The sequence below is a fragment of the Ictalurus furcatus genome, chromosome 4 (genome assembly GCF_023375685.1).
Source record: "Ictalurus furcatus strain D&B chromosome 4, Billie_1.0, whole genome shotgun sequence".
Classification (NCBI taxonomy): domain Eukaryota; kingdom Metazoa; phylum Chordata; class Actinopteri; order Siluriformes; family Ictaluridae; genus Ictalurus; species Ictalurus furcatus.
The window spans coordinates 24,012,131-24,025,336 of record NC_071258.1 but is presented as its reverse complement, the minus strand read 5'-3'; the positions used below and the strand labels follow the sequence as shown (position 1 = coordinate 24,025,336).

Genomic DNA, 13,206 nt, shown 5'->3' with positions numbered 1-13,206 from the left:
AGGCATGGAGTGAGAGACATGAGAGGAAAACCGAGGGAAAGAGATGAAACAAGAAATTATGAAGAGAAAGAAATGGAGAGAAGGCAAAAAATGGAGAGAAACAGATGAAAAAAGAGAAAGAAAGGAGGAAGAAATCTGAGAGACATGGACAAAGACAGAAGTAGGAGGATCATCTCACACCTCATACATGTAAATAAATAATGCAGACCACTACAATTCTAGAAATATATTGCGAAAGCATGATTGTAAATGAGAGAGTCTGTCTGGGGGAAAAATAGTAGTGGCACACTTGATTTTGAGTTATTCTGAGCTGATAAATGGATAAAACCACCCTTCAGTCACAAGGAAGACGAGACGGAAAAAGGGACAGCCACACACACAGCCACACACACTCACACACACACACAGAGGAGGGGCTGCTACAGTGGTAATGCTGTCCTGATATGACAGGTCCATAAATGTATTTGTGTGTATGTGCGTGTGTTTGTATAGTTATGACTAGGCATGTGCCGATGTCAGTTATCACGATATTCAACACATAGAATATCATCACGACTCCTGTGCTCTATTCAGGAGTTAGGCAGCATGTTTGGGGATGAAGTATGTGCTGTTCTGAAGGCAGCATGAGGATCTTCTAAGCGGTCTTCCAAGACCGCTTATTTTAGACAAATTTGAAGAAGCGCTGTGTTGAAGAATATAATCACATAATTCTGTTCACCAGCCATAGTGGGCAGGACTGGGGAATAACAATTTAGCAGTGTCACATTAAAAAAACAACAACAATATAATGGTAATATTATAAACCATTATAAAATGTTTGTCTTGATTATCGTGATACTGAAAAATATAATATCAGCTCATGCCCAGCTGAAACAGTTTCTCAAGGCTGTCTGCAGATCACAGACCACCAGTGTTGTTGAGCTTCTATATGTAAAAGTAGGTGTGTCATGGAAGTCTTGAAACAGGAAGAAGAAAGTCATATCTGCACATGTATCTTGTTAGCCAGCTAACTGACCTGACAGGATTTGAACCAAATTTTTAACTAATATTTGTAAATAAATAAATAAATAAATAAATGATCCCATCTGCATTCCTAACACTAGGAAGCTAGAATGGCAGAATTTGAGTTATATTTCTATTTATGTCACGTTTATATTGGTTAGTGCTAACAACCACGGCTCTGCACTTTGTAGACAGACTGTCCTCCCATTTTTGGCTTGGGTCTCATTCACACGTACGCACATGGAAGTGAAGAAAAGAAAGAACACAAACTGACAATCTGACACATCTTTTTGTTCCAGTGTGTGTTTGCTGCATCCATAAAGTAAACCGCCAGACATTTTTATAGTGATGAAATATTTTTTTTTCTAGCAAAGATAGAAAAAAGCCTCCAGCTCAGCTGGCGATCTGAAAAAGTCAGAGTGGAATCCGAATCCGAAATGAATCCGAAGTTTTTTGTTATTGTTTTTTTTTTTTTAAACTCACGCACTCATTCACACGTTCGGGAAGGACGTGTGAAAAGTGAGTGTCCTTACTGATAGTCCTTCGTGCTCAGCATTTGTGTAGGGAGAGACAGAAGGCAAGGGAAGAAAAAGTGCACTCGTCTTTGCTTTATCTGTCCATCAGCAGCTTAAGCGCCCTCTCGATGTTCATGCGATGGCCAACACGCGTCACTCCTAAATCGATGAGGTCGTCTTTTTGCAAGTTTGGCAGGTGAGATCCCTCGATCTCGTTCTCCATGAAGGCGTCTCTGTGTTCGGCCATGTTGAGGCTCTCCAGCCAGTCAGCGACGTCGTGCTTGGACCACAGCAGGACGGGCTTGCTGGAAAACGGCTTGGAGTTGGATGAAGATGAGGACGAGGAGGACGAGTGCAGGAGTGAGAGAGGAGACGCTGAGCGGCTTCCGAACGGACAAAGAGGAGGAGTCGGTGCTGGTGATGAAGCAGGGCCTGGTGTGGAGGGGGTGGGGCTTGATGCAGGAGGAGAGGTGACTGAAGGAAGGATGGAGGGAGGAGTGGATGGAGTGATGAATGTTAGAGCAGTGGAGCGCTGGGTACCTGAGACAGAGGGAATGGCAGAATCCCTAAAGAAAAGACAGAGAAGGAGAATATATATAGAGTGAGAGAGAAATGAAAAGAGCGAGAGAGAGAGAGAGAGAGAAAAAAGTAAAAGAAAAAGGGAGTGCGGAGGAGAGTGATAGAAAAAAAAGTGTAGGAAGTTTAAATAAGATAGCATGAAAGAGAAAAACAGGGAGAGAGACAGAAAGTTAATCCACAGTTACTGATCATTAGACAAGGGGTAATTTTAAATCAGCTTGGTGCTCATCACTATTCACTATTTAAATGAATTAAATAAGAATATAACTGTTAGACTTTTCATCACAATCCTTTTTATTGGCACTTGGTCCTCAGCATTATGGTTGTATTGTTCTTACTTGATATTATTTTACATTCTCATATCTCGTGTGTGCACACTAACCCTCAATTGGAATGTGTATTAAAAATTGTGAATTCAAATGAAAAAAGTAATTAGGTGGAATCCTGTGCCAACATTGAATTTTCATATCACTATAACTGTAAAGACACAGCAGGTGTTTCACAGCTCCAGGGTCCAGGATTAGATCCTGAAATCCAGTTTCTGTCTCCCTGTAGTACAGTAGGTTCTCCCTTGTCCATGTGGGTTTCCTTTGGGTTCTCCTGTGTCTTCTCAAAAGCATGCTGGTATTGCATTACCTACACTAGGTTGTTCCTATGTGCAAATGTGTATGTGTTGATTTATAATAATAACAAATGGCGAAGTCCTTGGAGGTCATAGAAGACGACCTGGATATGTGGCTTAAAGCTTTGTGATTTCAGGTTATTTTAAGGCCTACTTACAGTGGTGCTTGAAAGTTTGTGAATTTTCTATATTTCTGCATAAATATGACCGAAAACATCATCAGATTTTCACACAAGTCCTAAAAGTAGACAAAGAGAACCCAATTAAACAAATGAGACAAAAATATTATACTTGGTCATGTATTTATTGAGGAAAATGGTCCAATATTACATATCTGTGAGTGGCAAACGTATATTAACCTTTGCTATCAGTATTTGGTGTGACCCCCTTGTGCAGCAATAACGTCAAATAAACATTTCCAGTACCTGTTGATCAGTCCTGTACATCGGCTTGGAGGAATTTCAGCCCATTCCTCAGTACAGAACAGCTTCAACTCTGGGATGGTGGTGGGTTTCCTCAATGAGCTGCTTGCTTCAGGTCCTTCCACAACATTTCTATTGGATTAAGGTCAGGACATTGTCTTGGCCATTCCAAAACATTAACTTTATTCTTCTTTAAAAATTATTTGGTAGAACGACTTGTGTGCTTAGTGTCATTGTCTTGCTGCATGACCCATTTTCTCTTGAGATACATTTTCCCTTAGCATTCACTGATATAATTCAGAATTCATTGTTCCATCAATGAGTGCATTTACATGGACAACAATAATCCACTCTTAATCCGATTAAGACCATACTTTGATTAAGAAACTACCATGTAAACAGCAATTTTTACTTACCTTAATCTAATTAAGGTCATACTCGGAGTAAGCAATAATCGAATTAAGACAGGTGGAGTACTCCTGTTTTAGTCGCATTATGGACGTGTATTACAGACATGTGAACACCTCAATCACATTATGAACGTCGTGTGAGAGTTTTCACCACATTTTGGGACAGGACACGATCACACACGGCACTTTTACGTTTTACGGCAAACAAGAGAGTTCAGCTGCGTCCCAAACCGCATACTTGCCTACTATAGGCCTGTAGTGGGGAAAAATACATGTAATTACGCGGTTTGGGATGCAGCCCATGGCTTCAAGCAGTTGTCTATTAGCACGTATAGCATGAAAAATAATTAACTGCACTTAAAGCATTCATAAAAAAATTCTAATAAAAACACCCAAAACTGTATACGGTACCATAACAAAGACCAACTGTATGTTGATACGTGAAATTCTGGAGGGATGTCGGACGGCGTGGCGCGGTGACGTAATGACGCGGGCTGTTAATCTAATTATGTTCTAAAACATGTAAAACGGGAACATGACAGGAGTATTCTAAAAGCGACTCATGTAAACACCTTAATCACATTATTATCTTACTCAGAGTAAGGTCAATAATTAGATTACTGCTGTCCATATAAACGTAGTCAATGATGGCAAGTCATCCTGGCCCAGATGCAGCAAAACAGGTCCAAACCATTATACTACCACCATCATGTTTCACACATGGGATAAGGTTTTTATGCTGGCAGTGTTTTCCAGTCTCCAAACATAACACTTCTAATTTAAACCAAAAAGTTATATTTTGGTCTCATCCATCCACAAAAATATTTCCAGTAGCCTTCTGGCTTGTTCATGTGATCTTCAACAAACTGCAGAAGTGCAGGAATGTTGTTTTTGGAGAGCAGAAACTTTCTCCTTGCAATCCTGCCATGCACGCCATTGTTGTTTAGTGTTCTCCTGATGGTGGTCTCATGAACATTAACATTAGCCAGTGAGAGAGGCCTTTAGTTGCTTAGAAGTTACCCTGGGTTCCTTTGTGACCGCGTGGACTATTACAAGTCTTGCTCCAGGGGGGATCTTTGTTGGGAACAATGGTCTTAAATTTCCTCCATTTGTACACAATCTGTCTAACTGTGGATTGGTGGCGTCCAAACTCATTAGAGATGGTTTTGTAATCTTTTCCTGCCTGATGAGCTTCAGCAACTCTTTTTCAGAGGTCCTTAGAAATCTCCTTTTTTCATGCCATGATACACTTCCACAAATATGTGTTGACTCTGATAGATCCCTTTCTTTAAATAAAACAGAGCGCTCACTGACACCTGATTGTCATCCCAGATTGAAAACACCTGACTCTAATTTCACCTTCAGATTAACTGCTAATCCTAGAGGTTCACATACCTTTGCCACTCACAGATATGTAATATTGGATCATTTTCCTTAATAAATAAATGACCAAGTATAATATTTTTGTCTCGTTTGTTTAACTGGGTTCTCTTTATCTACTTTTAGGAATTTTAGAATCTGATGATGTTTTAGGCCATATTTATGCAGAAATAAATAAATAAATAAAAAATAAAAAAGCACCACTGTATTTCTCAATTAGAATACACATGTATACAGTACACACAGCCTGAAACACAAGTTGTTGGAGGGGTTTGTAATTTCCATATACAGCCACTAGGGAGAGCAGCCACAATGTGTAACTGCACATATTAAATGCATATGGTTTTCATATTGTTTAAAAACAAAGCTAACCACACATTCAAATTATGTATTATTATTTTGTCATTCACTCTACTAGTATAGCATTAAACTATCGATAGTACTGTGTACAATATACTCAGCCATAGATAGTATACACACTATATAGTACTGTATACACTCACCATATACATATATATATATATATATAACATTACAATCTCACCTGTTTGTAAAGCCCCTGGGTCCTGTTGGAGAATCAAGTGAATCACCCTGTTTTGGGGATTTGTCCCGATTCATGTGCTGCAGGATGGAGCTCAGCTCACTAATAACATTTGCCTTAGGATCTGGATTAGAAGAGGGGGGGCTACGGAGCTCAGGAGGTTCCCTCCAAAGCTTAGAAGCTCGCTGTGTGGGTGTTTTGGGGGTCTCTGATAGTGGTGGAGGAGTTGCAGGTGTGGGTTGATTGAAGGATTCAGGACCCTCCTCAATCAAGGGGTCCCTGTAAAGTGCATTGCTCTTGTTGATGATGGGCTTCATTTTTGGCTTGGGCGGCACAGGCGGTCGGTCCACCAGGAAGACCTGCCCGTCTGCATAGACTGTGCAGGTGTCCAAAGCCTCACTGCCTTCTGAAGGCAGTGTTGAGATGCTGGACACAGTAGAGATGGTGCTGGTGGTCTCTAGGTGAGGGTCTCCGCTACTTCGGCTATCCATTTCTATTCCAGAGTCTGTAATTGGCTCAAAGCTCTCAGAAGGAGGTGGAGGGTAGCTGGAAGGGGGAATGCAGTTTAAAATCCCAGGACGATTCAGTTCTACGTTGATGGGTGGAGGAGCATGGGGGTGGAATAGAGGCAAATGTCCCCCTGGTATACTGTTTTTCCTCTGCTTAAGAATCTCTGCTACCTGGTCTTCAGGAATGTCAATACTGTTGGCAAATTCCAATGGAGGTGGTAAAGGTTCAGCAAACACAAATTCCTCATCAATATCAACTGAAGCCAGTGGTGGAGGGGGGATTCGGAAAGGCAGTTTGATAGGCTCATCCACTGATCCACCTGCTGTGATACTTTTTGTTCGGGATGGGGCAGGTGTCTGGGAGGTGGGAGCTGAAGGCAGTTTGGAATCTGAGTCTCTTAGTTCTGTGTCCTGTTGAGGTGCTATTTCCTCTTTCCCTTCATCATTTACATTATTTTCTTCTGTCTTCACTCCATCCACAGTGTGCACCATCAACAATCCTGTTGGCTTCTGCTGTGAAGTATCTACAATGTCAATGACCATGTTCTTTTTTTCCTCTACCTGCTTGCTTTCTTTTGGACCTTCTGCTTCATATTTAGACTCTGTTATCTGCCTCCGAAGACCGGGCCGGCCTGTGCAAACAGAGGCAGCAAATTTGGCCTCAATGCCTGAGCGAAGCTTTGTATCAATAAACAGGGGTTGATTGATATCTGGTTTGTGAGGCTCCACCTTTGGGGGAGGTGAAGGAGGCTGTTTTTGCTCTTTTATAGCTCTGTCTCGGGCTGCCAGAGCCAAAGCTAACGGGGAATTGGGATCAAGAGTTTTACCCGTAACCGGGTGTAGGTATCCTTCACCATTGGTGGTATACGTCTTTATTGTTGCTGGAAGGCTGACTGGACTATCCAGATCAGGGCAGTTCCTTGTTCGTGTGTTCAGAGGTTCACGTACAATCACAGGTTCAGGGTTGTTAAAGTCTGTCACATTGCCTCCACTACCACCCCCACTTCCTCCACCTCCTTCACTCTCACCTCCTCGTGAAACATTACGCAGCGAAGCAGGTGGTGCCATGAGTGTCCGAAGCCTTTCATCATTTGCAAACATTCCCTCATCAATGGACTTTGACTGCCGCAAACGAGGGGTTGGACTGGGCATTGGTAAATCCTCATCCCCCAAATCTGTGGAAAGAAAAGCAGGGGAGTTTCTACGTGCTTCCAGCCTCTTTTCCCGGTCTCTTACTGCCCCAGCAATAGCGGCAGCAAAGGGATTATTTACATTGAGTGTATCCTCTGGTCTCAGCTGGCCTGGATGATCCAGAGTGTTTGTCTCAATCTCCATGCTGCTTCCCTGGCTACTTTTTCCACTGCTGCTAGTGGATGGTTCTTTGACAATGATGGTGGGGATTGGAATGGAGCAGGTCTTCTCTGGACTATCTTCGACATTTGGCTGCTTTACTAACATCCCTTTCCTGCGTGCTGGCTTGGCTGGGACATAAGGTGCCTTGTTTCCTACTTCCGAATATGGGTTCTCAGGGACTGAGGCCCTGTTTCGATTTCGGGAATTGTGCTGGTTTGATATGGAGTTTGAAGGGTCATACTGTTCTGAGTTTTGCCGCAGGAAACCACCTCGACCTCTGTTGATGGTGTTCGTATTTACGTACCCTTTGCCTGCTTGGGGTTGCATAAAGCCAGGCTGGTTGTTGCTATAGCCTCGGCTATTGGGGGCACTGGGGCTAAAAGGGGGTGATGGAGGGGAGATGCCAGGTGGAGGTGGAATGTCTTCTGATGTATCAGGCATTGAAAGGCTCCGTGTGAACTTTAGCAATGGAGGAGTCAGGAACTGCTTTTCCTCTTCCGTAATACCTAGACAATACAAACAGGGCATATGTTATTTGACCATCACAACCAAGACCAAGTAAAAACAAAAATGTTGTGTAAATTTCCTTCACAAGTTAGCCCATTCAGACTTTTTTTTTGTTTTGTTATAATAACACTAGTTAATTAATAACACTGCTTAGGAGGCACCATATTAATAGTACAACTTAGCATGGCTAAAGTGTAAGTGAAACTTTATCTAACCCCAATGTCTTTCAACATTTTGTGAGGCATGTCCAGAAACATACATATACATTCATCTGCTCTTCTCCCAGTGGTTGTGCTGGGTCTGATAAGAAGTGACATCAACAGCATAATTCCTTGCCTTAGGCCATACTGTATGGTCAGAGAGACATTTAAAGGACCATGAATAATAAAAATATCACTTATTAAAACGTACTTTCCAGTTGCCGAAGGAATTTGGCCACTCCAGAAGCAGATCAGCCTAATTTAACCATAGTTTAATGAACTAGGCTCAGCTGGCGAGACAAAACCTGTTGTGTGATAAAAAGTGTAATCTGCCCTGGGAAAAGCAATCAAGTGTAAAAATAGAACCACAGGATCTTTCTGGTTGGATAAAGAATCTGTGCCATGAAGTAATCATATTATTGACCTAGGATATTGTTCATAAAGTGGCATTTTTCAGCTTCTAATATCAATAAACCACATGACTCAATGTTCTCAATCTTTAATTCTCCAGAACTAACCCTAGCATTGAAAAGTGCCTAAATGAATTTGTCTAAGCATAGTTACAAGACAAAAAAACATCATACAGCTCTGCCTGTAGTGCTGTAAGGGCAGTAACACACACAAAAAAAGAAAGTTGTGATCTCAACAAATAGTTTTAAAAGTACTAGTTTACCAGACTATCATTCATTTCATAGAAGTTCTGATAAGTTATAATAAGTTATATAAGTTATAAATGCTACAAAAATAAGTTCAGGTAAGCATTTTACCACAAATATAATGTGACAATATTTTGTAAATCTTAATAAAATGTCATTGTGTCTTGCTTACCAATGGACTTTTGTCTTTTCATTGTCCCCTTTTGTATACCCAAAAGGGGACCGCTAGGAACGGTGGGAGGAACGACAGCTACACCTTGCCGTTCATACATGGCCTGCAAAATAGAAATGTAAGCATTCAATATCATAAGTACATAAATAAATATATTTAGATTCACCCCAACGGAGGATATTCTACAGCTTAACACTCTGTACAGCCTGTACAGTGAATGTGGTATGTGGTTTGGAATACATCCAGAGTGGACTGATCTACTGTTTATTCAATATGATCTATGTAGTGAATAGAATATGTGATATTGGATACATCTACAGTGATGGTGTTTTTGTGGCTTATATAGTGATTAAGGAGTAGAATGTGATTTCAAACACAGTGGTAAAATGGTAAAATTCAGGAATTACATTGAAATCAGTAGGCGTGACCAAGCAGCGGCTGGAGGGGCGAGGCTTAATGGTGGCCACTCTCATGTCCACTGAGCCATTGTCCCTTGCGTTTTTCTGCGATGGAGGCACTTCATCCACTTTATCTGTGACAGACAAAAAAAAAAAAAAAAAAAACACCGCACACTGAAAAACAGGACAAGGATATTGACAACTTTTGACTCCTATGAAAGGAAAATCTCCATGGTGCCAAAAGCTAATAACTGCATCAATCTTTTCATCAAAGGACACTTTTGATGAAATTAAAAGCAATAATAAATGTAATAAACAAAAAAGGAGAATACAGCCCTCAAAGCCGTGCAAGCTCTGTACAATTTGCGCTCTGTGCTTTAGCTTCTGCTGCCGAGCTGCATGCGAGCGATTCACAGTTTCTTTTTTTATCTTATTTATTACATTATGTATTCTTTTGTTTTCTGTTCAAAGCCTCCATGCATTTTTGTGTAATTACTTAGTGTGACTTGAAAAACAATCCTCTTCTTCAGACCCTCAACATTAGAAGACTGAGTATCTACACAGAGACGGGGAGAGAAGCATGATTTAGCGCTCTAGACGCTGAAGCCACACATGCTCCTACAGACTCTACATATACTGTACATCGATTTACACGCTCTATATACTGTATACATACCTGCATACTCACATTCATAAACACAGGTATTTAGATGACACTCAATTCACACATGAACCCAGATTCTTTGTTACATTTCTAAGAATTCTATTTTTATGATTCTTGCTATTATCAATAGTGTCTGTGATGGATTCATTATCAGTTGAATTATCAATTTAATGATTTTATCTGGCCAGTTTGAATTGGGCAGGACAGTGTTCGGAGTAAGTGACATAAGGTAATCCCATCTATGAATCAGCCACAAAGCCTGTGACTTCTTCACCCACCCTCAGATCCTCTTGATATAAACTGCATCTACCTAGCATTTACCATTTTGAATATACCATTTTAAGCACTACAGTTGTTCAAAGGTTCTTCAATGTCATTTTTAAAATGGTTCCAGCTTTTTAAAGGCTCTGTACTTGGGACCCTATTTTAAATAGAAATGTTTGTTTAAAAAGAGTGACTGACCAAAGAATCCTTTAGAGTGCTAAATGTATCTTTTTTTTCTAAGAATGCACGTGTTCACATGGGAAATAGAAGAAGACATGAGAATTAGCTGAATGGTTGGACTATGATGAGATAAGGCTGGCTGTATCCACTGCAGTTAAATGCAAGGACAGTATAGCTCCAACTCCAAAGTGGCAAGTCTGTTGCTTCTGAAGCATTGCAGTGCTGCTTGCAATATGATGCTATGCTAATAAGTATAACTTTTAAAAACAGCTGGAAGTGGCAAAGCAGCAGTCATGCATATACAAAGGGCAACCGTTTCTCGTTTTTGGTGCTAAATAAGCAACGTACACTGTCCTGTGTATTTATTGAAACATTATTTATTTATTTAATTATTTAATATTATATGTACATATATATTTCTTTTTTTTTCTTTTGCACACTCATCTCACGCTTTATGTAGTTTTGTGTACTGTACTACTGAATTGTTATGTGTAGTGCCATGGTCCTGGAGAAACAACAGTTCGTTGTATACAAGTCATATAGCGGAATGACAATAAAAGCCACTTGACTTCAAATTAGAAAAAAATTAAAAAGTCTTAGAAAAGATAATATACAATTTACATCCTATAGCCTACGTTGGTCAGATTTGGAAGAATAGTGTAATAATAATAATAATAATAATAATAATAACAACTACTCTTCTTCTTCATCGTCTCCTTTCTTCTTCTTCTTCTTCTTCTTAATTATTATTATTATTATTATTATTATTATTATTATTACTATTATTATTATTATGATTTAAGCCTTAAATCATCCCTTGAGGATGATAAAATGAATGAGAACAACTAGCCCCATTACAGGAGTTGGGCATGCCAAGTGGTCCCGCCCCACCATCAGCTTCATTAGAGCTGGTGGATCACCTCATTCCCCATTGAAAACATCTTCAGGAATTCTCAACTCTGCAATAGTCCAGCAACTATTATTAGGCATTGAACTGCAATTGAAGTTACCTAGTCATGTTGCAACTACCACCTTGAGACCAGACATTGTCCTACTGTCCTAGTCGACCAAACAAGTTGTCCTGCTGGAGCTCACAAAGCCTACTGGAAGAAGCCTTTGAAAGGAAGCTTTGCAAGTAAGAGGGTCTGGTCAGCGACTCACAGCAGATTGGCTGGAGAATGGCCCTATCTCTGTCCAGAGCCAATATCACCAATGTGGGAAAGAATCTCAAGATGGCTGTGCCTTAAGAGAGGAGAGCCATGGGGACAGTTGCTAACTAGCCACAAGCTGGGGTCTGAGTAGAGTCAGCTGGGTCACCGGGCTGTAGGATGTTGAAAGCTCTGAAACAGTGGGCACTGGTAGCAAGACATTGCACTAATGATCAGATAGTCATGAGTTCAATTCCCAGCACTGCCACTGTTGGGTCCTAGAGTAAGGCTCTTAACCCTCAACTGCTCAGTTGTAAAAATAAAAAATGTCCTTTCACTTCTGTAAATCGCTCTGGATAAGGGAGTCTGCCAAATGCTGTAAATGTAAATCTGAAACAATTGAGGATTTCAGATACATCACTGATTATGTGTCCAGAAGTATCAGCAGATATACAGTATATTCAGAACCGTTACTTTGTTTGCAGAATAGCAATAAGCAACTTGGTGGAACTATTTTTTGTCCAGAAGAAATGAATGATATTAGACATTTTAAATAATGTGCATATTTTCTTTACAAAAAAATAATAATAATTCAGAAATAAAAGATAAAAGAAAAGTTTAAATTAATATCTACATATAAAGGGCACACTCTCCTTCCCCTGTAGTCTTATGCTTGTTGTGAGGAGTATAGAAGATAATCAGAATTCAAGATAAAGATAGATAGAAAGAAAAAAAAAAGCCAAAGGGAATGTAGCATTGACAATTAATAATTATTATTCGGACTCCTAACATTCAACTTTGTGTAATCTAAAAACAAATGCCATAAATTATAAAATCTATTGATCACTGAGTCCTCTTATTTGTGCCCTTGTTAGACATAACATTCTCGATTAGCACACCCAAGACTAGAACAAGAGATTCAAATGGGAATGGGAAACAACTGATTGTACTTGAGTTAATGTTCAACAAATATGTCTTGTTGAAATGTATGCTATGTTTTTATTCCATAGATTTAGCTAGCACTGTGCTGCAGTCATGCAAGAAAACAATGTACTGTAAGTGCCGTTAAGACAAAAGTTCAACAATATATTTTATTAAAAATGAAGATTAATTTGTGCATTACCTGTGTCACAACTTCTCTGGTTATCCATGTTAATGCAGGCATGCATTACAGAGTATTTACCCCAGAATATGCTCCTTCCTACAGTTTTAATAATGGGAAATGCATCTCCAGGTGGGAGGTCAACCAGAAGCGAGTAATGGTTGAGTTCATTTTAAGTCTTTTCTTTTTAAGGCTTTTTTGCAAAGGAACATACAAGCTATAGTATAGTAATGTTAACACCAATACTTTTTGCAGGCTCAGTAGTTCTGATTATAGGAATATTTTGTATATGGCAATGTATAAGGAAAATAGAAAAGAAAAGCGACTAAAAACTCTAAAATACTACCATTCAACAAATGTTTCTGTTATAACATTCTAATGTTATATAGAAAATACAAGTTAAATTGTGACTTAAGACAGAAATATATTCATGCAAAAATGGAAGAAAGATGTTTATGGTCTTGAAATTAGCCACTATAAAACTTTAGAGTCTATGCTACGATGCTACAACTTAACTGCTAACACTTACCACCTTTCTTTTTCCTCAAGGTGGCTGGAGAAAGAGCGGAAATCATACTGCAC

At 39.7% G+C, this 13,206-nt stretch overlaps 1 protein-coding gene across 1 annotated transcript in view; it reads right to left on the bottom strand.

The window, feature by feature from the left end:
* Nucleotides 1-1,579: 1,579 nt before the first annotated feature.
* LOC128606240 (SH3 and multiple ankyrin repeat domains protein 2-like) overlaps nt 1,580-13,206 on the bottom strand; it is a 165,904-nt gene continuing 154,277 nt past the window's right edge. Inside the window, exons 20-25 of the mRNA XM_053622277.1 lie at nt 13,154-13,177; nt 9,763-9,822; nt 9,276-9,400; nt 8,869-8,971; nt 5,475-7,839; nt 1,580-2,083 (exon numbers count right to left, since the gene is read on the bottom strand). Of these exons, the coding sequence (XP_053478252.1) occupies nt 1,612-2,083; nt 5,475-7,839; nt 8,869-8,971; nt 9,276-9,400; nt 9,763-9,822; nt 13,154-13,177 (3,149 nt within the window). The 3' untranslated portion in view covers nt 1,580-1,611. The remainder of the gene's footprint in view (nt 2,084-5,474; nt 7,840-8,868; nt 8,972-9,275; nt 9,401-9,762; nt 9,823-13,153; nt 13,178-13,206) is intronic.